The sequence below is a fragment of the Sebastes umbrosus genome, chromosome 18 (assembly GCF_015220745.1).
Source record: "Sebastes umbrosus isolate fSebUmb1 chromosome 18, fSebUmb1.pri, whole genome shotgun sequence".
Lineage (NCBI taxonomy): Eukaryota > Metazoa > Chordata > Actinopteri > Perciformes > Sebastidae > Sebastes > Sebastes umbrosus.
In genome coordinates, this window is record NC_051286.1 from 20,965,245 (window position 1) to 20,988,726 (window position 23,482).

At 40.9% G+C, this 23,482-nt stretch overlaps 1 protein-coding gene across 1 annotated transcript; it reads right to left on the reverse strand.

The window, feature by feature from the left end:
* Nucleotides 1–312: 312 nt before the first annotated feature.
* On the reverse strand, nucleotides 313–22,877 carry sptlc2b (serine palmitoyltransferase, long chain base subunit 2b). Its single transcript, XM_037751034.1, has 12 exons — nucleotides 22,578–22,877; nucleotides 18,414–18,608; nucleotides 17,370–17,524; nucleotides 16,448–16,596; nucleotides 15,392–15,516; nucleotides 13,819–13,912; nucleotides 12,332–12,437; nucleotides 10,978–11,197; nucleotides 9,881–10,007; nucleotides 6,090–6,225; nucleotides 5,630–5,759; nucleotides 313–2,633 (listed from the first exon to the last, which is right to left on the reverse strand). The coding sequence occupies exons 1-12, from the start codon at nucleotides 22,731–22,733 to the stop codon at nucleotides 2,520–2,522; spliced, it is 1,707 nt and encodes a 568-aa protein (XP_037606962.1). The 5' UTR covers nucleotides 22,734–22,877; the 3' UTR covers nucleotides 313–2,519.
* Between the last annotated feature and the right edge of the window lie 605 nt (nucleotides 22,878–23,482).

Below are 23,482 nucleotides of genomic sequence, written 5' to 3' on the forward strand. Positions count from 1 at the left end.
AAATGATTCCACTTGTTCACTACAATCTCTTTAAATGACATGTTATTTTCTTTAAGGCTTGTTTTGCCATTTTCTAAACTCTCTGGGAAAAACACGTCATTATCTCGTCCCCACTATTTCACAAAAATACCATTTTAAAAAGACTGGAGTGGATGACTGGCCCGTGTGGAATGCTGCGTAATGGCAGGATGTCAGTGACTTATCAGTCAAAAAGGCTTTCAAGCATGTTTGTCATGAGCTTTTAAGTTGTGACTGCAGTCTGTGTGTGTGTGTGTGTGTGAGTGCTGTAAATAAACACAAAACCCAATCCAGAACTTGATACAAAGAAAGTGATTTAATCTTTGCGGCACTGTTTCCAACAGCATGGTCAACAAACATCACGGCTTTACAAACTCCTCTAAAAGTGGTTTATCTTCAGCTCAAATATACAACTCCAAGGGCAAACTGATAAGCAACTTTTCCAGTGGTCACCTCAGGTCAGTTTTGCAGGTATTTGCGGTTGGAAAACGTTAAAACGTTACATCAAAGAGCTCCGAGCAACTCCCAACGTTTTTGATAATCTCTCTCGACTTTAATTCCTCAGTTTCAATGAGGGAAACCTGGCCGAGAGAAACGGTCACGTTGCTGTTTGCAATTACATTTTTGCCTCCATAGACAGAAATGTTAACATACTGCACGGTGCTGCAAGACAGCTTGAGAGGAAACTTTGACGAGAATATATATTTTTTATGTCAAGGGCACATTTCTGAAGAGTGCAAAGTCCAGATCATAGTCATGTGTTCCACCTTTCATACTACATTTATTGAAAGCAGAGTTATTATTAAAGCCATTTTCTGTGATAAAAACAACAATATTGGAATGACTCACTCAAAGCGATTCATATCTAATGGATGTACAAGTTAAAAGAGACCCCAACAAGTTGGCGTGCTGTGCGAAAATGCCAAAAACATCAACAAAAGCTTCTATAAACTTGGGTTGAGTTTAATCACTTTGATGAACATTTATAGGAATGGTCACATTGCCAGACGGTGGCCAGCTTTCTGACTCCAATTCACATCAATTAAGTGGTAAAACATAAACACACACGCATGAACAGTGGCATGTACGCCATGTTCGGGGGTGACCTCACACGGAAAAGTCAGACAAAAACAGTAAAACAAAGCACTGTAAGCAGGTTGATATGGAATGTCGTTCCAGAAGATGACCACAAACGATAAATTATAAAGAAAAAAACTACGACATTTGAAGCATGCCCGCACAAATCTTTGCACATTTCAGTGACTACGTCATGTGTGCATATACAATGCCTGTCAGTAGTGCTGCCACTGAAGTCGAGACGTGTTGGGGGACACATTTGGAGCTGCCTTTCAGATAAAAATAATATTTTTTTCACAAAAATATGATAGCAGAAAGGCAACGTTATAAATAAATAAAGCGGTCTGTAAATCGGATGGGCGTGGGAGCGGCATCGTCATACGTACAGATCTAAATTACAGCGCGTCATCGCGATCGGAGATCGGTGTCGGCGCTGATTCACATGAAAGCACTTGAGTGAGAAGGATTCAGCGAAAAAAAATAAAATCACACATGTAGCTCGTTAGCTTATAGAAATGTTAAAGACACTGTGCTCAAGTTTTTGAGCGCAGGTGTAAACAGTAAATGAGGCTGAAAAATATTTTCTAGAAAATAAGCAGTAAAAAATATTCCTTATAGTCTTTGCTCCCTGGGATTCTTTCCCTGTTAAATGTTTTCTTTTGGAACATTTGCTTTGCATTTTTAAGAGAAAAGGTAGAAAACATATCTATACATATACATCCTTTGGTTAGGGAAAGAACCCAATATTCTATACTCTCAGTTCAAGTAAAAGTGATTAGGAAAAAAAACAAAGCCATCAGATAAATACATATGGAGCACATATGCTACTCCTGTGAAATAATGTATCTCTCTTTGAGGTTTGGGTTGCTACCCTAAGGAAGCATCACCAACTTCGGGATAAATAATATTTACATATAAAATCTTTTCCTCTTGTGTTCATCGTAGCAACAGCTACGATCAGATTTCTTTTTCTCCAAGTGCACGAGTAGGGAACTCGTGCCAAAAACAAAATTGGTCTACTTTGCTCTAGGTTGTTTGAATTGCAAAGAAGTTGATATTATTGCACAAATAAGATACACATTCGATGTGCACACAGGAATTAAGACTTGACGTTAGACCGAAGCAGTCACAATAAGTTAGGACAGACTGAAGTTGACGTACAGAGAGATGTGGGTGATTTTTGGTCCAGGTCACAGACTGCACACAGGCGAATGAGTGGTGCTGGTGTGCAGGCTTCAAAACGGGGCAGACCTGTGAAAGACTTTGGTTCTAGTGAGTCCACGGGAGTCTGATGTGAGGAGATATAGTGGGGTGGAGAGACTGGCTCAGAGGAAAATGAGGGATATCAGACCAGAAAAGGTACAGTAACGGAGGGACAGTGAGTTGTGGGTGAGTTGGATATGACAGGAAGGGGACGATGTGGCTCAATCCTGAAGCAGGCTCTCCTCGGCCATCCACCCAAGCGAGGGAAGAGGCTGTTCACGTCTGGAGTACTTCAGCTGCAGCAGGTCGCCCACTTCACTGGTGGCCGTCAACGCCTGGAAAAAGAACAGGAGGAATGCTATTAATCTCAATCCAAGAAGACATTATATATTAGCGGTGGGGTGGGGGAAATCAATACAGCATGGTATCGCAATATTTTACATGGCAATATTGTATTGATGCACGGACATCAGGTATCGATCTTTTATAATCAGGGCTGTCACAGTTAACGCATTAACGCAACGTGCGATCTTGAGTTTGTAGCGGGCTCAGTTTTAAAGCTAGAGTGAAGATACTGGTATCTTATGAAACTAAAAAACATAAGGAATCCATTAGGTATACTAGCTTGTCGCGAAAAAGGCTAAATAACACTTCAAAGTTATGCTAAATTTTGGCGATGAAAAACTGTCATGGCCATTTTCAAAGGGGTCCCTTGACCTCTGACCTCAAGATATGTGAATGAAAATGGGGACTATGGGTACCCACGAGTCTCCCCTTTACAGACATGCCCACTTCATGATAATCACATGCAGTTTGGGGGCAAACATTTTCATAAAGCAGCATATTTGTCCACTCCCATGTTGATAAGAGTATTAAATACTTGACAAATTTCTCTTTAATGTACATTTTGAACAGATACAAATTGTGCTATTAATTTGCAATTAATCGCAATTAACTATGGACAATCATGCGATTCATCGTGATTTAATATTTTAATCGATTGACAGCCCTATTTATTATATAATCTATTGACCTCTTAACAATCCGACAGCCCACCGGTGGGCCCGGCTGCTATTCTATCTTTGATTCCCAACCCTAACATATGTCAGTCAAAATGAAGTGAAGACAGCCAAACACACTACACACATAGCTTGACAACTTGAAAGAGGTTTGTCGGCGCTAAATGAAGTGATAAGCCTAAATCACACTCGGACTTTTCACTAAGCATGTCAGAGTGTTGCAGAAGAGGGGTCTCCGAAAGCAAAAGGTGAAACAGAAGGCTCCCTACGTAAACCACAACTGAACAGAAACTCCTCCACGTCTTTCCACAAGAGGCTGTATCAGCATTGCAACACTGCAGGGCACCTGGAAACAATTTACCTTCCTCCTGACCTTTTTTTCTCTGATTCCATGGTTTGAGAAATAGTGAGAGCTGGCTGCTCCAAAGACGGAAAAAGCGGCTCCTCGAAGTGCTCTACAAAGGCAGGCTGATGCCCTTTAAATGGACTATTACAAACGGTGTTGACATGCTCCTCAGTAAGATGAATGAAGTGTCTTTGGAGAGACAGAGCAGCTCAAATAAAAGTCTCCGTCTGAGCCACGCTGTAATTCTCAGAGGCAGCTTGGCCTTCCAAGTTCTTTTTTATAATAAAGGACACATTGGGAGCCTTAATTATTCAACAGGCACATTTTGAGTATGTGGACAGACACACACACACACACACGCACACACACTCATACAAAACTGTAAAGCTGGGCATACACTGTACAATTTTAGAAATGTTGTATTATAATACCTACTCCTACTGTACGTGTAGATTGTTTGCTATGTAAAGCCAAAGCTCACGATTTATGTGCACACGGTGTACAGTCCGGTCGTCAGCCACGACCTGAGTGCTCACACTGTACGTGTAAAATAGAAGAAAAACAAACACTGTCAGTTGGCCCCTGAGCGTCGTTCTGGCTGTTGACAGTTAATAAAGATTAGTTTTAAAGCTCAGAGGCAGGTAGAGTTTGTTTTGCTAGCTAGCAGAGGTCACACTGCTAACAAGGCAGAAATGTGCTGCCTTGATCATCCGTGCCACCCTGTCTGCTGAAAGGTCCAACAAAAAAACAGAGGCGCCGGCATATATGGACGCGCAGGTGGCTAGGAAGACGTGGATAGTATAGTTTGTCCATTTTGCAGAGAGAATTGGAGATAAGCTTTCTACGTTTTACAGTATGTATTGTAGCCTACAGTGTTATCTTGATAGCGACGCTAGACGCTCCGATTACTCTGAGTATGTCTACTGTAAGAAGGAAAAAAGGCACTAACGTTGGGGAATCGGCTCGTGGCTCTGCTTCAACTGTGTGAGAGCCTGTGGACGGCCGACCAAAATTTATGACTTGTCAGAAATTCATCCGACTCGCCGACTGCCGGTCGGGAGGAGTTAATTGTTCCTCGGTCCACCCTGTACACTGCACGGAAAACAACGCCCGAAGAAGCTGAAATTCGGTCCGTCTCTAACATGAATCTTGCGGCTCAAAATTCGGGCCAGAAACAGGCTAAAAATCGCACAGTGTACGCCCAGCTTAAGTCAGCAGTCAGGTAGATCTGGTTGATCAACAGCTGAGAAAAGGCTACTGAGTGCTTGGATCCGTGAATCCAAACAAACTCAACTAATGTTGGGGATAAGATTCAGTTTTGAGCAATAAAAGTCTGTCCTCTAACATTATCCCTTGAACTGGATCCAGTGGTGAAGAGGACAGACTGATCAGACACTCTCTCTTTACATCTTGGATGATAAATACAGACCGAATGTCAGTCGTATATTGGAAGTGGCAGCATTCAATAAAAACATAAGAGCCCAGACTGTCCAAGAAACTAGTTTTACTCATCTCCCCCAACACAGAAAGAGGTGATCATCTTACTGATGCATATAAGAGATGACAGTGGAGCAAATGCAAATATTCTTAGAGCCATTTTTCCAGTTTGTGCTGACGTGTTAATGACCGTTTTTAAAGTGATTTTCATGCTCCTTTTGAAGTTGTTTTGTTCCCACTGCAAGTGGAAACTTTCGACACCATTTTTAAAGACAGTCCTTTTATGGCGAGACATCTGAGAGGAAACAAATGGCAAGGAAATGTAAGGGAACTGCTGATTATGTCACCCATCATGAGCCATAGTTCAATGTAGTGATGAAAAATTATAATAAAAGTGTAAACCTATGGGATGTCTCTGCTGGAAATTCCTTTTTTTACCTATTTTTAATATTTAAGATAAATAAATTGTAGATACATTATTTAACTTTGTGTTTCAGACAGACATTGGACTTATTATTGGATGACTTACTGTGTCGAGCATCTCTCTGGTATGGGCGGCCGAAACGCAGAAACGCGCCCTTGACTCGATGATGGGTGTTGCTGGGAAGCCGACGACCACCGTGCCTATGTTTCTCTTCAACATCTCCCGACCAAACGCCCTTAAAAAAGTAATGACAACATTAGACGCAGGGCAACACTTTGTAAATCCAACTGATGATGTGATCTCTCCACCGCCACCGCCACCATCACCACATCTTAGCTGGTGTTCTCTTTAATGTGTGAAACTGAAATCATAAACAGTTTTCCACACATTAAGTCAGACTCTATTTGGAAAAGGGTTGGAACAGTAAGAAAAAGTCATTTAAATTAGAGCCCTTATGTCTTTTCCAAATGTGAAATCATTTGGGAGATTAGCCATCCTAATTATCCTTGATGTTTAAAGCATTGAAAATATATCAAATAATATGAAATGGAGGAGAATCACATACCCAATTTTGGCAGGCATATAGAGCATCATGGGTACTACGGGCGAGTCATCGCTGCCGTAAATGATGAAGCCCATTTCGCGGAGTTTCCTGCGGAAGTAGGTGGTGTTCTCTGATAGCTGTCTGAGGCGATCAGCACCTGGAAAGGGCAGACAAACAGAGGGATATTTCACAATGTGAGCATACATATTTTATAAGCTTGTTTTGGTAACTTGGATGGACAACAGTTAAATGACTGTGTATACTTAATAGGTCGTTAGGTGGACTTTATTGTAACCCGAGCTCTTAACCATGAACGAAGACTATATTTGAGATGAGAAAAATATATTAAAACAGTTGTTCTGTTGCAATTAGACAACCTTGGTAACAAGTATCTACCAGTTTGCATCTCTTAACTTCTTTGTTCAAAGGCCCCTCTCACCCCTGGTGCACCCACACAGGTGTTTTCACTTTGTTTGCCTGATTATACCTCTTCTGATCATCATCACCCTGTTGCACCTGTTAGAGCGCAAATACTTACACCTTTATTACTCCCATTAGTTCATGTGGTGACCGCACGCAGTTCCAGGCAACCTGTACAGAGCCACAATAAGTGAAAACACCTGTGGGTGTACGCAGGTCTCTACAACACTACTTTTTATTTATTATTTTTGTTATGCTTGTAAGCCTCATAAAACGGTATTATCAGCTCTTGTTCAGAGGCCAAGCTAAGGAAACAGCATGTCCTTTTGCAGAGTCATCCATTATTGATGATTTGTGCATTTTATTTATTTATTTATTCGACTATCCGGTTATTTGTTCGTTGGGTAGGTTATAGATTTTCAATTTTCGATTTTCGATTTTTTAACCCCCGCAGGATGACAAACATGCATAAAACACACCAAACCTTTTGGAAAATGCTTCTTATTCAGTAACATTGCAAATAACAATACTGTAGAATAACAGAATAAAAATGAATGCCTTAAATTAAACCTAAAGACACGTGTTGCAGCACTATGCTGTTCATCTCAGAAGAGAAAGGAGAATGTCTGGCTGAGTGCCGAGTGCTTGGCTCGTCGGGATCACTGTTACTTATGTCGGAATCGCCGTTGCTTATGTCGGAGCAAAACAACTGCGAGGCTAGGGCCGAAAAGGCTGAGTGGAAGCCTCCGCAGGCTGCATGATGCATGGACTTACAGCCGGGCAATGCTTTGAAGCTTTGACCGTTGCCATGGTAATTGACCTCAAAATCAGTATTCGAATGCATTGTTTTTTGTTTTGTTTTTATATACAAGTATGTAATAATGTATAAATCCCAAAATAGCTCATGAAAGAAAGATTAATCCCACAACATTATTCATATTCAGCGTTAATTATTATTAGTTATTACACGGCTTTGTTGAATACTTGATTCTGATCACGGCACTCTACGGTCTCTTATTTCTTTATAGCAGACCGTTGCTATGTAGAGCAGAGTGTTGCTATGGGCGCAGTTCTGATGTCGGACTCTGGCGGACCGTTTCGTGTTAAATTGTTAATTTCTTAAGTAGCCGTGTAATGAGCGGGATAATTTACAGCTAGCGGGTCATTGTTGTGAAAGAAACCCCTTCAGGGCGATCTAAGACGGATCGCCCTGTCGGTCCACACGAGCAGCACTCATGGACTCATCATGACACATTTTTGTTTGAAATAGCATGTGCGGGGGAGCTTCAGAGCCCAAAAAATGGTATTCGGTAATAAAACGCATCCATGGTGGAGTTAGAAGTCACTTGTACTGAGCCAAGTCCTGCCCCAGTAACAAAACCATATCAACCGAAAACAAAAAAAAGAAGAAACCATTGGATGAGTGTAAACCTCATCAGTAAACATGTCTTTTACCAAGTCCTACACTTATTTGCAGACAGCGCTACGCCACTTGCCTTTGAAGATGACCGGGATTCTTAAAGGTCGAGGTCAAGGGGCTGAAACTAAACAGGCATCAATCCTCACGTGTCAGTCTGATGCACACTGTGGATTCACTATGTGAAACATCGCGCTGAGCCTCCAGAGATAGCGTCTTAACCAAACAAACAACCATATGGCACGAAGCGCCAACAGCAACACACATCTGCCCGGCTGTGCTGAAAAAACAGAGCAGAAGCACCACGGCTTCAAAGCACCCTGAGACACAACAAAGTCTGACATTATATTTATCCAGACATTGTTTTTCCACGGTCAAAGGGAATCCAAAGTTGTTCTCAGCAGTAAGTGATCAGTTGGCAAAAGACAGTAGCACATGATAGTCAGACATTTTGCTTTTCAAGCACTTAAAGCGTTCTTTTCATATTGAAGAAAAGCTTTGCATGTCCTGAACCCTTTTATGTCTCATCTACATATTTGATTAATGCAAGCTTCAAACAGAAAATGTCTCGTTTTGATGCAGGCCTGTGCCGAGAACCCCGAGCCGCCGTCCCCAGCAACTTGAATGCAGCAACAAAATGTGTGCAGGCAGCTCAACTGTCACTCCGACTTTGTGTCAGTGTCCGAATCTTCAAAGGCCTGAATTTCAAACAGTGATGGGCCTGCAACCAATCAGCCTGTCATTGTCCTACAAGGAAATGTTGTAAGGTTGGCCAGCCCGGCTTTCTCTTCTCAGAAATGGTTTGGAGAAAGAGCGGATGACATTGTGGATACTATAAAAGGTTGCTCCAAGGTGTTTCTTCCTGTAACTAATGATTGAATGACTGGGGGAGTAAGGTAATCTGATCTTAAGTCAGCATTTTAAGGGAGGCTGCATCAATCAAGCCTCGTAAAGAGTAAAGGGGTGCCGCCCCGCAACAAAAACAAGACTTAGTGACCTGTTTGTGTGTGTAGGAGATGAGTCCAACAGGGTTTGATCTGCACAGATCTCTGGCTCTAAGCACCATGCTGCTTTGTACCCAGCATGAAGGCAAAGAAGCACACACAAAGAAACACACATCTGAAAGCCATAAAAGGGAGAGGGTAGAAGAGTCAACATACCACCACTTCAAGACCTTACATCAGCCTGGGCTGAATCGGACAGAGGTAGGGAACTGTCCACACATCATTTTTTAAAAATACACATCCCAAAAGATAAAGACAGGAGGAAGCTGCTGTAGAGGACTACAGAGAGACCTTCAAATATAGAAAACCATGCTGAAGAGAGAGTCAAACTGCAGGTTTTATCGTGCTATTATCAGATTGGGTAGTGAAAAAAAATCACTTTTCTTCAGTTTACAAAAGTTGTCCTCAAAATGTGAAGTAACCATCTCAAACTATTAGAAAATCATTTCAAAATAGTTTTTTTCTCAAGTAATACATTTTTACTTGGAGAGAAATCCCCAACTGTCACTCTAACACACCCCTGTGGCATTTTTCATTATATCTAGAATGGGTTCATACATGCCACACAGTTTAATAAGGCGGTCTAACACACCTTTATTTACTGGTAAATAATTGCCAGTTGACCATAGATAGTAGCCTTTATCTCTCTGCTGGGAATGAAACATTTCCAAGGTAAACAAGCACACGGTATGAAGGAGTCAAAGTACAAAAGGTGGCAAAGCTTATGTGAGTTGAATATATAAATATATATATAGAAACTATATAGCTATAGAAACTAACATCTGTCAGCCAGTTCTGCTACGGACTGGTTTGCAGGAATGAATTAAGCTGAAACACAGGCTTATACTGCCATCTTGTGGTCACTGATTGGAAGGTCAGGCCAAATACAGTCAGTACTGTGTAACTACAATGTGTACTCTGTGTAACAGAGATGCACGTTTAAGTGATTGGTGTCATTTTCTGGCACCTACCCAGTGTGGTCCCGTCCTCTCCCATGATGATCTTCATAGAGGTGATGATCTGCTGGGCCACAGGAGGGGACATGGAGGTGGCGTACAGGGCGCTGTGAGAGTGGCGTCGCAGGTAGTCGATCAGCTCCTGACAGAGAAATTACATTAAAGTCACTTTATTTTACAATAACAACGATGACGCAATACATTCAATTTGGTTAGTGTGACAACACAGAAGACAGGTGCACCATACAGGACATGAATTATAGAGAGAGACAATTGTTCCAATGTAGCAGCACCGATGGATAACATCACTAAGTATTAATACAATTCTGACTGGCAGGTCTTGTTTTGTTGACTCTTTATGTTGTTTCTGTAAGAACATAATCTTTCTATCATGGATAGACGATGAAATCCAAGTAATGCAAAGTTTGTTATTAAGGCTGCTGATTAATGAGGGTGAGAAAAACTATATTTTTAATGCAGTTTGTCTCTATTAGAGTTTAGATTTTCTTTTTTAAAAATACTATACTACTATTACCACATTATTTCTTATGCATAATGTAAATAATTGGTTATATAAGCAGCTTTAGAATTGAAATATTGTAAATGCTCCAACTTGGGGTTTGGGTTTCCTCATTTTTAAGGAAACAATATTTCAGTTAATGCACCATCATCTGGGAATTTTGGGCATGGCAACTGTTCAATATTTCAAACTGTGAAAAATTAGTGTTTCAGCCAGTCATTTCTGTTTTTAAGTCCATCTTGTATCATCTTTGTATTTGTATATTCTTCTTAACCTAGGCCAACTGAAGTAGCCTTGTTCAGCCTACTCAGGCTGAAAATGAAAGCTTACACTAAATCAGTTCCTTTTCAGAAGAAAAGAAAGCTACATTACTAATTTCTGGTAAACAGTGTTGACCAATACCAAGACTGAATGACACACAACGTGCCGGGTATCAGCAGCTGGGAAATTACTATAATCCCTGAAGAGGATGACTAAGTGCTCCAGCTATTGTCGTCAGTACGCTTCAGAATTTTCCTAACAACACAGACGGCTTCATATTCCACCGTCTGACCTCACAGCCTGAGTTTTATCTGTGTAAGAGTTCACCGACCTTTTTGCCTCCAATGTATCCTCCGGCAGCACCGAAGCTCTTGGTGAATGTTCCCATCATGATGTCGACGTCTTTGGGATCCAGGCCGAAGTAGTCCACCACTCCTCTGCCGTTAGGACCCAGGGCCCCGATACTGTGGGCCTCATCCAGGTACAGATACGCCTTGTAGCGCTTCTTCAGAGCAACGACCTCTGGCAGACGCACGATGGACCCCTCCATACTTCAGGACAAGAAAATAATGTAAATATCAAAAACTCGTCTGTAGTAATGTCATACTCAGACCTAATAAATAAACTGTTTCTTTGATGTGATGAGCTTTCTCACTCCCTTATCAATATTCTGCCCAAAGCTCCTTTATGGAGAATACAGTATAAACAATCGAAGCCTAACATCAGACAGCTGCTGTGTAATTGAGGGAGCGTCTGAACAGTGGATGCTATAGACAGCTGCTTAACTTTCATTTAGTTGCATATGTGCAGGTGTTGAAGCTTTTGCTTTGAAAATCCCAGTGGAAATGAAACATCATTAACATTGCATTAGTGCAGGCCAGGGCATTGAGGATGTTTCTCTGAGAAGCCTATCGATCAACAGGATTGATTGCCTTTATAGGAAGTACACTGCAAAGAACAAGGAACACAATATGCTTAAAAGGAGACTGGGCACACTTCCAAAAAGCCATTATTTTCTATATTTAAACAGAGTGATATAAGGAAGTGCTGCCATAAAGGTGAACTTGAAATTGTGAAATTGGTATTCACACTTTGTCCCATCAGAAAATGTCTTTGTTCAGTATGTTTCATACAAAGTCAGCATGTATGAGTAGCATCATGTGAAATAAAAGCAGAGAAATATTCCTACATTGAACTCTAACCTGCTGAAATATTGCTTCATTGTTTTACTACAAATGAGTTTGCAACTACAGTGACATATCATAAGATTTTACGGTGTCACAGTGTGTAAAAGTATTGATTTACTAAGCCTGTCATAGGTCCTAAACACATAACACTCCAATTACTGGTATGCATCCAACACGCCAACGGCAATGTCATGGAAGAATGTAGCGAAATACTACACATTACTATCTGTTTGAAGGTGTGTTCATGCTTCTCCTCACAAATAAAGTGACACATGCACTACCATTCAAGCTAAATAAAGATTAATGAGTCCTCACCCAGAAAAACTGTGGGTGTCAAGTAATTGGCTGTAAACAATGTGGTAATGTCATGTGATACAGCAGTGATATAAAAATACCAATAAAAACAGAAATAAAACTTAATTAGTGCATAACTAGCTCAAGAAAGCATATACTGTGTGTACATGTGTGTGACAGAAAGACGAAGATCATGGTGTATACCTGTATATGCCCTCCACCACAATGAGAATTTTCTTCCAGGGTCGGTGGGTTCTCGGCTGCCCGTGTGCGATAGCGTCCCTCAGCAGCTTCTCCAGGCTTTGCATGTCTACAACACAAAGAAAACAAAAACTTTTGTTGTCTAAGGATAGATTTTATTCCCCTACAGTAATACGAGAGCTTTCTTTAATTAATGGATGAGTGTCAATATTTTATGATCGCAACCCCTTTGAAGCATTAAGCGTGTTTTCTTAGCAGGCAACCCGGCTGGTTCCTGGTTGGCGAGTGTGAGCTTGGATAACACTAAGTCAGGATCTGTGGTGACTGTGTGTATATGTGTGTGTTTGTCCTCAACAATCACACCACACCTACTTCTGTGCAATTCAATACAGTACATAAGAGAAAGGCAATTTGGTAGGCAATGTGGTAGTTAATTAAATGTGAAAAAAACCCTGTATAAATAAATTAAGAGAACAAAATAGCATCGAGTGAAGAAACTTGCTGTAACTCGCACCAATGTTAAATGTATTTGCTCTCCTGTTGGGAAAAGCAGATTATAGCTAAATCCTGTCTCATAGTGTTGAAAGACATTGGGTGTACTCTAAGACCCTGTTCAGACCTGGTATTAACATGCGTCCTGGGTGATCCCATCCCACCCAAGTAGACAGCTCTATGTACAGTTGAGAACGCACTCGAGACGCATTGAGATCCGATCTTTCAGACCATATTCAGAGGTGGTCTGAGCCACATATGGCCACATTCTTTTAGCAGTGTGTACGCGAATGTGTCCTGGGCCAGATTAAGGACCGCCCACTCAACTGACGTCCCGCTGGGATCTGCAGGGTTTCACTGTGCTCCTCAGGTGAATAGACAGGCAGACGCGAGTGCTTGTCTGCCTTGCGACATGGAAACGGCCTCAGTGTTCTACTGTCTGTCTGTACAACTGTATTTTATTAAAATATATCTTATCTATAAGCTACATATATATCGGACTAGGCACAGGAAGTGCAGCATACAGTCTGTGATATGATGGTGTTTTCATTCCGATGCTCTGCACAGAGCTGACACCTGCCCACCAGCTCGCTCTCATCCCCGGCTCTGAAGCCCTGCTGTTGCCAGGCAGAGGCGACGGCGTTGGTGGTATGGAGGACCGCCGGTAGACAATAACCTTTTATTTTGATGTTAATAAAATGTACCCAAATTCACAAATATGTAGGACATTACTACTGACATGCCTGTATTATTACATCACAACGTCTGCTGTATCATCCATGTGTTTACTACGTGTTTATTTGCATATAAATGGGAATTTAGATCGGGGGAGTGAGATCCGATCACAAGTGGTCACTCAAGACGCATCTGGAGACGCATTCTAGTGCCAGGTGTGAACTGACGTATTTAAAGCTGTCCACTTGTGATCGGATCACTCAGGACGTATGTTAATGCCAGGTCAGAATCCTGTAATGTGCTTATTATTGGAAGTCACCCACTGTTGTGTTTGAAGACCCGAATTGTGGAGGCAGACAGGCGAGCACCCAGCACCAGCGACGCGTGATTCAGCTCATCACTCAGAATGAGACAACCCTAAAAACAAGAAGAAAAGTGAAGGGGAATAAATAAGATAGTCTTTTTAAACTAGTTTGGATTTTCTTAGCTGATGATCTTAGTTTCTACATCAGGAGTGCTGCAATTAGCCCAATTAGCCAGGGGAGGCAAACACTATTCAGTGAAAACTATTCAAGCTCAACCTTCTTTAGAGCTTTGCTTGCATAATTTTAATACGACCAGGATTTCACATGCTGGGAGTGTTTGTGTTGAGCAATGTCTTTCTAGCCCAGCCTCTGAGCATTCCTCTTTGAGGAATACTGGAATATACCCGAAGCGTGGCCAATGATCCAGGCTTGTTCGAGTTACGCTGTTCGCATGAACCTTTAATACTGTGTGTGACTAAGTATACCTACTACCATCAATAGATGCACTAACACAATAATGTCCATATAGTGTTTTCTTCCCTCAGAAAAGCGTGAAAAGGCAAAAAAGTACCCTGTACGTTCTTGTTTGTCAAATAATACTTATTATCCAATTATAAATTTTAATAAATCGGGAAATAATGATCCCAAATATTGGAATTGAAATGGACCCATAACCCTGTGTGAAGTTTGCACCGACTGTGAAAACAATAAAAGAAGACTTGTGTTATTTTAAAGCCATATTAAGATTTCTCTCAGAGTTTGACTGATCACAACAAGGCAATATGTTTCCGGGATGGAAATATTTTGTTCATTATATCATAAATATTGCTGACACCTTATCCACCTCTTAAAGCCAACACGCCCAAACGTTCAGACAGGTCACACCATTTCCTCTGGCCATATATAAATGGGCCTGTTACACAACACACAATCATGCCGTCACATAAGGATGTGAGCTAGCAGAAAAGTGACGGGTATCGCTAAGAATTTATGAACCCTTGTGACAGTGGCAATGACTCAAATCTTAACTGTCTTGCCGTCATTCTCTCTCTCTCTCTTTCTCTCTCTCTCTTTGTCCATTTACATGTCTGTTTTTCACTCATGTGGTTGTCAGTGTTCTTTGACTCACAAGGTACACACACCTGTCAGCTCAGAGTTCTACTTCCTGTTCAAGTGAAATTGGCTCGGGAAGAAGAAGGCAAGTAAGGAGGCGAGTAAAGACTGTGATTTGTTGGGGTTAGAACAACAGTGGCTGGGACTTGTCAAATATCAATCTCCAACCCCCTGCACTCAACATGTTTTGAAAACTCTGGCCAGGAAACTAGTGTGTTGTGGAACAGTCTGAACTCTTCAAACTTGGCCATACATCTGAAAACGTAGCGTGTTTTCACTTTACAAGGGAAACAGTGTTTTTTTCATAACAATAAAACTGTTAATGGCACTCAAATACAATTACAGTATACCCACACTGCAGGGGCCATTGTAACTATAAAACACAGAAAACTAAATTAAAAAGTAATCAAATCAAGAAGAGCGGTATGCTCTAGGGAGAGGAAAAACAACAACAGAGGAAGTGAATGAAATTCCATACCTTCCCGGTGAGAGCGGGAATGTTCATGGAGTTGGTTGCGAAGCCCATGCCAAAAGCCATGGATGACTCAACACCTAGGAACCTGGCAACCAACTGCTCCAGCTCCTCGTGGATGTCCAGGTTTCCTGGAAACAACATAATCTCAGTTTAAGTACAATATCCCATCAGTGTACTGTGACTTGCAGAGTTGTCTTAAGGGAGAAATGTTTAAGTCCCACTTGTTTTCTTATAACTGTTAAACAAACAGTGAGGTCAGTCCACTTTCCTTAAAAGGTTCCCTTTGGAGTTTTTGATCTCCAGTAGCGCTATGGAGCGTTTATTCTACGGATGGGTCCCTGTGTTTATCTTGTGTATGTGCACAAGAACTTGTATACGTAACGCAATACACAGTCCTGCCAGTGATGTCAGACTATTCTACTCATCAACAGGTGGCGGCAACATGCCAAGACGTGGTGCAAAGCGCCAGCAAAGGTAAGGAAGACAAACAATGCAAGCTAGGATGTAAACAATGCTGGATTTAAAATACTTTAAATCATCAAAACCATAAATCGGCTTTGCAAATGTTTTATGAGGAAGGATACGTTTGGTAGACCTCAAGGAAGGATCATACATACAAAATATTTTGGTGAATACCACTGAATGTAAACATAACTTTTGTTTTTTTGAAAGAAAACTCCATAGGGCCCCTTTAAGCTAAATACACCACGAACCTCAGCTTTTCTTTTGCTAAAGATTACAAGATTAAATGTGACAAACTAATCAGCAGCTGCCAGCGTCAATGTGCTGAACTGAAATGGACTTGAACTTCAAAGCTTTCACAATACTTCACTGTATTTCAAATTCAACCTTTCAGTCCTTCAAAACCACTTAAGCCTGTAGCCTCTGTTGTACGCTGAAAGAGCAACGGACAAAAGAGGGAGCAGCTGTTTACCAGCCGGGGTCCATTTGATCATGAATTGACTCAATTTCTATGATAAATGCACTTTTAGATGAGGACAAATTATGAAAGCTTAAAAAAACAAAAAAAAACAGATCTAACTTTTTTTTAACCCTTACCCATCTCACAGCGAGTGCTGCCCACGCCAACACCGTACTTTTCCGTGGCCTCCAAAGCATCATCGGCACAAGCCCCGGTGTTCTCAGCAAAGCCGAGGTAATTGTATGAGCCCATATTGATGACGTCCTTCACCACTCTGCCTGTGTGCCTGACAGAGACAGAGAAAGTCAGACAAATGGTACCCTGACTCTAGGTTAATGGAAAATAATTATCTTCAACATGTGTGCCTGGCTGCCCTGGTTGCCTGGCAACCGTTTCCTGTTCAATGTTATCCTTTATTATCAACGTGCATGATAACTGGCAGTCATACAATAGTTTATTGTCCCAAGGGAATTCAGCTGGAATGGTTCATATTATACTGTACATACCAATGAGATAAATAGGAAAAATATGACACAACCTTCATTGTTATCTGGCGTATGTTACTGTATTTTTCTGTTTTAAAACATCACAGAACTCAAGCAGTTCTTGTGAAACAGTGAGTCACAATTACCTTTAGGTAACAACAGGGAATAAATTAAGATAATGGGACAAAGTTAAATCAATTATATGCCATTCAATAAAATGTTGTGCAGTCTCGAAAGGATTGTATTTACACTACCTCTGTCATTTATAGAGGACTGTGTGTTTAGGGCTGTGTTAGTGTATAGTGTTTCTGTACAGTACCATGTGACAGATACTAGAGCTTTCAACATCTGAAGCATGGCTTACGTCACGCTTATTATCAGAAATAAGAGGTCAGTGACTTAAAGTGCACATCAGTGAACTTCCTGTTGAGCTAAGGATCAGTGGCACAGAAACACACCCCTGGGGGAGTGATGGCCGTCATAGACAACGCCTTGATTCTAAATTAACCCTGCGCACATACAGATACGGAACATTAAACTTTAGTCATAACTGCACAACAGTGCAGCAACTTACTCGAAGGTCCAATTGTAGTCTGGGGAAACTCTCTCCACCAGGTCCATCTTAGCACCAGGGACACTACAGATGGGTCTGTTCCAGTTGTCTCGAATCCTCATGTACAAGTTCCTGGTGTAAAAGTTCTCAAAGTCCTGATAGAGGGGGACGAAATCCTGCAGGGGGAAATGGGAAAGTGTGGGTGATTTCTTAATGGCAGTTCATTATATTCCAAGGGAGCTCTCTTTGTTCTGCGGCAAATGAGGGCGACAGTCAATGATTACTGTTGAACCAGATATAATAAGTGTGACAGAGAGTGTGAAAGACTTGAAATTGTGTGACAGCTAATGTGGCAGGAGATGATTTGTACGAGTTCTTATCCAGGATTAGAAATCTGAAAATCAAAATATGAAACCTTGAAGGCAGGGCTGTAATAAAAGTGAAGCTCTATCTGTTGTGCTTACAAATCCAAAACAGAAAAAACGTATAAGTATTATCAGAGACAGTGACAGCGCACTGAGTAAGTTTCTTGTATCTGTGTCACGTGGGTTTGGCCACCCCCCCGCCCCTTTAGGAGATCAGCGGCATGACCTGAGTCTCTTAACTCCAATGGGAGAAGTGAACGTGAACACAGATTATGACTGATTCTTTCATCCCATAGTCACCAAAGTAAATATTGCACCCATTTTTCACAAGCCACGTATCTTTCAAACATTCTGACACTAAAATTGGATTTTTCAAACAGACAAATCAGGAGGAAATTTACTTTGTTCAAGACCTTTCTCCGTCTCATCAACACGCTCTTGCGAGATCTGGCAACTAATGTTCACAAACTTCCTAGCTAACTCATTTTCATAATGCTAAATATGTTGTGTTGTGTTCCCAGTTTTAGTTATAGAGCGTCTTTGGTATCATAAGCAGTTTTTCAAAGAAAGTCTTGGAACGATTGGTATGACTAAAGCAATGGTTTGAACTTTTCTGTCACCAAATTCACCTTGAATGGCTTTGCATTCAGTTTGTTTTTTAAATCACCTTTAGCACTCAAAGGGGTACAAACTACTTTACCTTCTGCTCCTCTTTCTCCCGAGCCACGTTGCACTTCTCGATGCTCCAGTGGCGGAGGAAGTCTCGGAGGTAGCCAAAGACGGTGAGGATGCCGTAGCCCATGTAGGTGAGCACGGCCACCAGTAGAGGAGTCTCCTCGAAAGACTCCTCAAAGGGCTTCTTGTACAGGCTGGAGTTGTGTGGGACATTTTGGTTCTGGGGAGACAATAAAGTAAAATAATTTGTAATTACATGTCTCTACAAGTTACAATTATAATTAAAAAGTAGTTAAACCAAAGACCTTTTCCCCCAAACAAATCTAAGACCAAGGCACAGATTTAGGAGTAATAATGTTAACTAACTCTTACAACTTGAAAAAAAATCATTCCAGCTGGTGGTTTCTCCTTTAAAAAGGTAATGGTTTATCCACGCCTCAAGTCTGTTTACTCATTAAAGCTGCCCCACTAGGCAGCCCAATAAATTGCACTAGAAAGCAGAGCAGACCAATCCAGTATAAGCTGGGCACACACTAGACGACAGCAGGGCTGATTTGATAAAACTGTGTTTTTGTTGGAAAGAGTTAGAAACCTAATAAAGGCTACAATAAGCGCATTAATTCACGGAGACCTAACCATGCCCAGGTCCCTGTGGACCAGTGAGCAGTAAAATGGCCATCAACCCACGGTTCTAATTCATTGAGTTTTATGAATGGCAATATTGATCTTGGATTATGGGACCACATAAAATGTGGTCACACACCGGAGGAGCTCCACAAAAAGTAAAAAAAAAAATACGAGCATCATTTCGAGCTGGACTGTGGACTGGCTGTCTGCAAAACCAACACTAAACAAATGAGGGTGGTCACTCATTACAGGCTCTGCCCTGCAGCTTAGCAACCATAGCTCATGTGACCAGTCATGCTTCTCCAAGAAATACCTCTGAGCCAGGGAACGGGAGAGCACTGCACTGTGTGTGTTTAAAGCCGGTCAAACAGGTTCCTTTCTCTAAAGTTAGCAGGTCAGAAGCCATAGTTTGTGAACTGTCAAACATGGAGCACAAATTCACATCCAAGTACACCGCTCAAAGAGACTGTTTCATACTGATGCCAACCACAGCAGCTAAATACAGTTTCACTGACGTCATATTTGCTTCATCTTCTTTTATACCTGTGGACAAACAGGGACTGAGGAGAGGTAGACCTGTGCCGTTCGTTTAAAGCTGAACAGCACAGCGACTGTCCCCAGAAGGACCCACAAACTCATGCTCTTTCACGTGATTGCTGTGCAATTCGAGAGATGATGATCGTATTACACTGTGTATAGACAATAGGAAAATCTTGCACATGGTGTATGTTTTGCATTAGGCCTAAAACAGAGTAAATAAATGGGTAAGTCCTCTCGATGCTAATTGAAAAGGCAATTGCTTATTCAAGTTACAGCTTATTTTTTACAGACTGATTATTGACACTACCATCCCAGCTGAAAGCCGAGTACATTTATTCTTACCTGCTCACAAAAAACCCCACTTCCAACCATTTCCCTATATTCTCAATATGGGGATTGTGGCTAGCTTGATAAGGAAAGATCCATTTTCAAGCTACGGACACAGACCTAGGAGGACATTAATTACTGGTCAAAGATTGAGTCTCAGGCATACTGTCAAATTCATCTAAATAATGTATTTGTTAATATTAGTTGACAGACAGAGGCCAGTCAGTTTGACCAGATGATTTAAGAAACACTGAAGGTACAGCCACAAGAGACACAGTGCTCCTCTACACCCTGGTTCCTCTTAGCTCTATGTGCATCTAACTCCAATTTCAGTTGCCTTATCAAGAACCAGCAGAGCTCATATCACAGCAGGATGGCATGATGTCACTTTTTCAGTGTTGATAGTGGGGCTGTCCCGAATACCATTTTTTGGGTACATTCGAAGGTATTCGAAGCTTTGGGACAGTGCCGCTGTCACACTACTGTACACACACGCACCTCTACACGTACAGTAACTAAATATCCGTCTGAGAACAACTAATAATAATGAATGTTGAATATGAATAATGAATAATGTTGTGGGATTATTCCTTATTTCATGGGCTATTTTGGGATTTATACTTTATTATTACATACTTATACTGATTTTGAGGTTGATTACCATGGCAACAGTCAAAGCATTCGGGTCAGCCTTAGTTGATAGCAATCCTAACCTTCAAGTAGTATACTGGTAATTGCTGTGCATAATCATTCAGGTTGGCCCAATCACACTGTTTGATATCACTGAAAAAATTTCAACATTCTGGCCTAGTTCATCTGAGAGATATAAAATCATCCAAGGTAAAAAAAAAAAAAAAAAAGTAATTTGTTAGTCTTGTTGCTCCAAATACTTAACACAAGTAAGTTAAGTATTTCCCTGTTTAAGTTGGGAATCAGACAAATATTTGATAGCATTATCAGCAGCAACGATATGACCTGCAGCTTCTTCTAAATTCTGGCAAGATTGAAATGCATAAGGATTTCATTGGTATGACAGCCAAAGCATCAGGACCTAATTGTGTTGAAATCAGCAGCTTTATGCCGTTGCAATTTGATGTTCTCATACAGCATATGAGAGAGATGCATTTCTTTCCGTATCCTCAGACGATTTTCTCTTCTGTGTTGTGAACCTAAATAACTGAAAAACAAAGACATGTGTGTGTACCCCTCCTTCACCCCATAGACTCTTGTTTTCTGTGCTTTTCATTCCACCCTCGGAGGGACCACACCCTCCCTAGCCTGGAGACATTCCTCTCCCGCTAAAGTGTCATGAGGAAGCGGGCCCACTCTGACTCTGCCCCCCTCCTCTCCCAAGGGAGACGGACAAGACAGCTTATCTGGTAATAACACTACAGGGCCCGGGTCCTCTTCACACTGGAGTCAGTGTAAACAGAGACCGGTCTTCACAACAACAGAGTGTAAGGTTACAACACTACAATCCTCCCTGGGTTCAGGTGGCATGTACTACTAAACAAGAAGTTTAAACAGCAAAAAACAAGTGCAGCTTTCATAGCACATATACTACTGGTTACAAGCTAAACAGTAGTATGTAACCAGTAGTATATGTGCTACTGGTTACATACTACTGTTTAGTATGTGCTACTGGTTACATACTACTGTTTAGTATGTAACCAGTAGTATGTGCTACTGGTTACATACTACTGTTTAGCTTGTAAACAGTAGCACATACTACTGGTTATATACTAGTTTTTAGTTTGTAACCAGTAGTATGTAACCAGTAGTATGTGCTACTGGTTACATAGTAATGTTTAGCTTGTAACCAGTCGTATGTGCTACTGGTTACATACTATTGTTTAGTATGTAACCAGTAGCACATACGACTGGTTATATACTAGTTTTTAGTTTGTAACCAGTAGTATGTAACCAGTAGTATGTGCTACTGGTTACATAGTAATGTTTAGCTTGTAACCAGTAGTATGTGCTACTGGTTACATAGTAATGTTTACCTTGTAAACAGTACTATGTAACCAGTAGTATGTGTGACTGGTTACATACTACTGTTTAGCTTGTAACCAGTAGTATGTGCTACTGGTTACATACTATTGTTTAGCTTGTAAACAGTAGCACATACTACTGGTTATATACTAGTTTTTAGTTTGTAACCAGTAGTATGTAACCAGTAGTATGTGCTACTGGTTACATACTAATGTTTAGTATGTAACCAGTAGTATGTGCTACTGCTGCTGCTACTGGTTACAAGCTAAATTTGCGTTTTAAAACCACAGTGTTAATAATATTAAGTATTTTGAAATCCACGAGATTAAAGAATTAGCTAAGTGTCAGAAATATAATTCCTGGTAACAGCTAGCTTGATAAACATGTCGCATTGGGACAAACTAGGCTAAGCTAGAACACAATGCTAAACACAAGCCCTTATATAAACTATATAGAAGCTAAACTAATTAGCTGCATTAGCTAATAATACACAGTTCACATGTGAGGTGACGTTACGTGTGCCTGTAAATAAAACATACTTCAAAACAAGAATTCATAGCATTTATAGCAACACGAAAACAAACTAACTAATAACACATGAGCTAAACTGTTAATTCAAACTCTTCCCACAGTACCTGAACACACCAGTGGTAACTATGGTGCTTCCCTATCGAGCCGTTAGTTGACGGTTGGGCCCTACCTTGTCCCTGGGGCTGCCGGGGCGACGGTACTTCTGTTGCTGTAGAAACAGGCAGTGGTTCTTCACGAAGCCATTTTTACTGGTTGTCTTTCTGCCGCTTGTCGTCCGGTGACAGGCGTCTCCGTTCAGCAGCTTGTTCGCGGAGCTTTCCGTCATCTTTTGTCTTGTCGTGCCGACTTGCGACTGTTAAAATCTCACGGTTTGAAGTTGCCCAACTTGTGTAATGTTAACCGTGAAGTCATGTATGTATGAGCTGAGCTAGAGGAGGAGGAGACGGATCAAAACGCCCACTCTGCTCTGTGTGACGTCACCAGTCTGCCGGAAGTCCCCGCCCCCTCTGAGGAGTCTCATTGGCTAATGCTGTTACTCCAGTACAAAGATCGTCTATAGTGGACAAGTTCATACCCTCTCAAGCGCACACACTGTACACACAGTCCCTTGATATTGATCTTGCCCAGTTATGTTGGCTTTTTTAAAGTTTTCTTTTTATCTCTCCATTTAGTTTGATCCACATTTCATTTTATTTATTTTTTTTATGAGGAAAAGAAAGAATGGGAAAAAGAAAAAAAAGATATATATATATATTTATATATATATATATAAAACAAAAACAAAAAAAGTCAGGTGCCACCATGGCAATATTATTTTTACAAAGCAATTCTAAAGCCTAAATTAAATTTTAGGTAAGACTTCATTTTACAGGTCTGCACATTTCACTGTAATTAGGTGATAATTAGCAAGTAACCTATTTGAATTTTTTTTTTGGAATTACTGCCAAATTAACCCCAATATTTACCTCAAAATGTATTGAAAATTACTTTATTACAAACATTATTTAATAATTATATTCCGCTATTTCTCAGTAACTGGTAATTCATTTAATACATTTCCAGGAAAAAGAATAC